The 4,675-nt window shown below is 40.6% G+C and overlaps 1 protein-coding gene across 1 annotated transcript; it reads right to left on the reverse strand.

Moving 5' to 3' along the window:
• Positions 1–1,943: 1,943 nt before the first annotated feature.
• On the reverse strand, positions 1,944–4,186 carry LOC122089324 (CASP-like protein 2A1). Its single transcript, XM_042658969.1, has 3 exons — positions 3,899–4,186; positions 3,687–3,804; positions 1,944–2,354 (listed from the first exon to the last, which is right to left on the reverse strand). Exons 1-3 carry the CDS (start codon positions 4,081–4,083, stop codon positions 2,079–2,081), a joined length of 579 nt encoding a protein of 192 aa, XP_042514903.1. The 5' UTR covers positions 4,084–4,186; the 3' UTR covers positions 1,944–2,078.
• Between the last annotated feature and the right edge of the window lie 489 nt (positions 4,187–4,675).

Raw genomic sequence — 4,675 nt, forward strand, 5'->3', positions numbered from 1 at the left:
ATCGTCTTAGGCTGCTTTTGCATCCTACGTAAAGGAACAAACACAAGAGAGTGAAGTCGGGTTGATTTGACGGTGGAATTTTTTATGCCTAAGTCAGACCTCTTAACAAATAGATAATTCAGTAAGAATGGAAAAAGTTCAATCCTCTAGAAAAGAGGTTTACCTGAGAATTTATTGTTGAAGATGGTGATTATAAAGTGAGAGTCCTGCTTTGGTAGCTTCCTAATACTAATAGGAGTCTGAATATGGCAAAAGTTGTGATAGGAAAGTGAATATGGAGATCATTCCTGCTATGAGAACTCCACATATTGGCTATATATCGGGGGATATGGCGAGATATCCTCCCTTTTAGGGTAAATTCGATATTCTATGGAGAGTCCTTTACGAATCAAGATTAGTCCGTATCTTATAGCTCATGTGCTAGACTAAGAGAAAACATGGGAATATCATGCCGAGCGTCCTGAGTCAGATGGCCTGATTGCCGAGCTACTCATCCAGAGAGATAGGTTGTATGCGTTGCTCTATTTAACTGGTGCTTACCCATGACCTGTCGTTCGGTCAAGGAACTAATGTAGTTGGGTCTTAGTGGTTTGGATAGCCATGTGGCGAGATGTCCATGTAAAGTCCTTCCTACACTGGCACTAGCCTAGTCGTTCGGCTGTTAAAGTCCCTTTGGTGACATTGGTCGGCCGGTCCGCTTCTGATCTAGATGTCTACTTCAGGTTGGTGGGTAGATGACCTCGTAAGGTTTAGGTTGTTCGGCCGGCCCCTCTAGTTCATTTGACATATTTTTTCCAGTTGTATATTTTTGCCATAATATACACCAATCTTAAAAGACTTTTGGGAATAATTAAGGGGCAATTAAAAAAATTGCGTCAAGCTTTAATTACAAAGGGCTAACCTTAGCACAATGGTAAGGTTGCTCAATTACAATACATTATGATCCTCCCCAAAACCCTACACCGAGTACAACATGGCTTTTCAGTGTCTATGCCCTTCTCTTCTTCACTCAAAGAGGCGATGTACCTAGTGTAGAAAAGCCTTAGCTCTATATATAAAAAAGAGTAAGAGCTACCTTAAAGGGTTGAAGCAAGGAAAATGGAAGTGTGCAGATGCACACTCATGCGAAGCCAAAAAACATGTGCGCCTAGCACGATACGCAATCAAACCACTGCGCTACCCCCTTATCAAGTTCTAAATACACCTATAGCCCAGTTCTTTCTTCTTCTTCTTTTTCGGGGGGGGGGGTAAATATAGATGAGTTGTATATGATCAAAACTTTTACCCTAGTTAACTAACTCAATCATACATATTAAAGCCTTATCAATTGCTATTAACACCCTAGTGATACACGGGTACCATTTATTGTAGATTGATGGGAGGAAATGTCAACTCCTTGCTAGTTCATGATTTCAAGATATCTCTCCTCCTCTTTTTCTATGTTCTTGCATTTTGATCAATTCTGACCTTTTAGATTCTGAATCGAATTACACCCATCACTGCACCTTCTCTTTCTGTCCCAGTAGTGGGAACCTTTAACGGTTACTTCATTTTAGTCCTATTGCTTCACCACCAAAACCTTGAATCTCACCTAGAATGTTCTCGAAGACTGACCTGTCTAAGTAGGATTCCAATTACTCAAACCTCTCCAACGATGCAGGGGTTAGGCTGCATATATTTGCCCCTCTCAGACCGTACAGTAGCGGGAACTTTGTGCACTAGGTTGCTCTTCTTTAGATAAGAAAATGCTGACAACGCTCCCTTAAGGAAAGCCCCAAATCTTCAACGATGGTGATTGTAGGTTTCAAGTTCAAACCAATGCTAAAAGAAAAAGAACAGCCGGCGAAGCTCCCTCGAGGAAAATCTCAAACCAGAACTATTAGATTGAGACATTCAATTAGTATATGAAGTCATCCAAGGTCCCAGAGTTATTCTAGACCAAGTAATAGAAAATAAGAAAAATATTATTACAAATAAAACTTTAAGAAGATTTCATGGTTCAAATGCTGGTAATAACATGTAAAAGTAGAGTTGAACTCTTAACAATCAGGACTTGAAACACTGCACTTCTCCAACTATCAGCCTTGAGATACTGCACTCTCAACCCCTTTGTCAGAAAGATGGCTAACAGGAGGATCATACCTGCTAAAGAGACGATATGAGGAGATGAAAGAAAGACCTGCATAACAAGCAACTGCAGCAAAGGTGATGATCACTGAAGTTGTGGCTTTTCTGCAGAACCCACTGAAAGACCCACATGCTTCACTCCAAGTTATTGCTTCATCTCCCTTGTAGGCCAAGTACAGCATCTCTGCTGATACTGTCCCAGCCGCAAGGATCATATATGTCAGTATCTGCATATGTTATCAATTAGTGGTTGATAGAATACCCAATTCCATCACTTGTTTGGTATGCATTTCTAGATTACATTTTAGACCTGGATCTCTTTCTAGGAAGGAAGTGATAGGTTCATGTTGGCATTTCCTTCCTTATTTCACTTATGGGTGACCCAGGGATGAATCTAATGAGCACAAAATGTTGGAGGGCTCACACCATCCATGGTAGGCTAGGACTCAAGCTAATGAGTGGGGGGCACAGTTGCCTTGTGTGATCATTATCTTTTTTTGGGTAGAATGTTAAATCATTATCTCCAACTTTTTTTTTTTGTTTGGTGCAAGGGTCCCACAAGGGTTACAATGCCCTACAAGGAGGTAAAGAGAAAACTCACAAGTGAGTCAATTGGGGTCACTGAGCCATACTTTTTGAAAAATACATAACAATTTGTGGTGCATGTCAACACTTAAGATGCAGAGTTAATTGACTGATCAACACTCCGACACGCTCTCAACTAAACAGTGTCACACCGTTGGCTATGGCCCAGGTGTGCACTTGAAGTAGCTATTTATCCAAATCCTTAAATATGGAGAGAAGAGCATATTCAATGCAATTGAAGTAGTATTTATATTTTGATGTCCGACACAAAGGCTATGTTTCGAATGCAAGAAAAGAAAATTGGAAATAAAATTCTTAATTAAAAAGGAAAAATCAAAGGTTATATGGATTCATGTGATAAGAAAAGACCTTCCACCACATTTACTCTCCTTCAAGGCTGAATTTTTTTGCTGCAGGGAAGTGGGACACAAGTGGACCTAGCTTCTACCACATGGGACTATCATTGGTGCCAAGTGGTCATATATCCACTGTTACACTTTCACCATTATGCTTAAGAGAAACCCTTCATATATTCTTACTTTTAATCAGGAAATCAGATTAGTTTGGATAAGTTGTGGTTGTTATCTTTCTAAAAATATTTTCTGATTGCCTCTTCTGCCAAGCAGTAAGGCTGCTTATACTAGCTAAGCCCTCTTAGACCTTGTAGTAACGGGAGTCTCGTGCATTAGGTTGTTCTTTGTTCATATCATATTGGAAGAGTTTAATTAATGTTCATCTCTTGATTTGTATCATTGATTTTACTAAATGAAAAAAAAAAAATTTTAAAAGATCGAGTTTTTCTTCATCCTGTCACAAAATCAAATCATCAATGGTGAGAGAATTCCTCTTTCTTCACGATTGAAGGAAAACTTTTGCCTAATGTGAACCCATAATGGCATGAATTTCCATGAACCCATATTTTCTTTTGGTTCATAACTTCATTGAGGGATGTTAGTTCTTTGTTAGGGACTCACCTGGTCGAAGAAGAAGACAGTCCAAGCCCGAGACATGGTGGAGGATCGAGGAACTGCGGTGTAGAAAGCTGAAAGAAGAGAATAACCGGCGCAGATTCCATTCGCATACACCAAATACCTGCACCCATCACCACCACCATGATCAAATCAGACAGAACTAAATGAAATGATAGAAGATGATGACACATAATATGAAAAATAAATGTAAATACTTGAAGGCTCCAAGATCAAGGGAAGAGATGGAGCCAAAATCACTAGTTTGGGAATCCTTGAGCATTATCACTAGTGCAGTGACACAGAGGACCATGGGGAAGAGGCGGAGCAAAGTCTCCGCAGTTTGTACGCTTGTTCTCCCTTTCTCTTCTTCAACTGCGCTAGCACTCACTACCATATCCATGGAAGAAACAGCACTGGTACCACCTTCCTTCTGAGGATCGAGGTCTGCGTGTGAGTGAAGGACCTTGGTGCTTCTTGGTCTGGAGAAGCTGATGATGAACTCTCTTTCGCATTTATTAGTGTTGGTGAAGTTTTGTTAGTTGGGGGTAGTAATGAATGAGTTGTTGATACAAAGCAATCCCCGGATTCCAACGTGCATGGATGATTAATTACTCTCTCTCTCTCTCTCTCTCTCTCCTTCGTCTGGGCTTTTTTTGGGTAATAATTTACACTATATAAGACTGGCCTGAATGCTTGATCATTAAAGGGGTAGAGGGTGCCCCTACGCCCATCTACAACGGGGCCCCAAACATGGGATATGTAATTTTAAGTAAATATCTTCTAGCGATTGAGCTAGGTGAAAGTAGGTTTTTTTTTGGGTTGTAAGACCCACATTGACCTAACTAGGGACCCATAATAAGCCAGATAAGGGGCCCTTCTAGGTCTTGTTCTGGCTGTTTGTGGACCCCTTGCGGGTCCCTATATGATCAGTGCATATAGGGTGAATTGTTCACATTGTCCTTGCCAGAAACACCCAGACACATCATTGTGAA

The sequence above is a fragment of the Macadamia integrifolia genome, chromosome 9, assembly GCF_013358625.1.
Source record: "Macadamia integrifolia cultivar HAES 741 chromosome 9, SCU_Mint_v3, whole genome shotgun sequence".
Classification (NCBI taxonomy): Eukaryota; Viridiplantae; Streptophyta; class Magnoliopsida; order Proteales; family Proteaceae; genus Macadamia; species Macadamia integrifolia.

Excerpts from the sequence above, each read along its gene's own strand:
- LOC122089324 (XM_042658969.1), bottom strand. The coding sequence starts at position 4,083 with ATGGATATGGTAGTGAGTGCTAGCGCAGTTGAAGAAGAGAAAGGGAGA. Across the intron at positions 3,805-3,898 it reads CTTGATCTTGGAGCCTTCAA|GTATTTGGTGTATGCGAATG; the intron begins GTATTTACATTT and ends TGATGGGTGCAG. Across the intron at positions 2,355-3,686 it reads CTGTCTTCTTCTTCGACCAG|ATACTGACATATATGATCCT; the intron begins GTGAGTCCCTAA and ends TAACATATGCAG.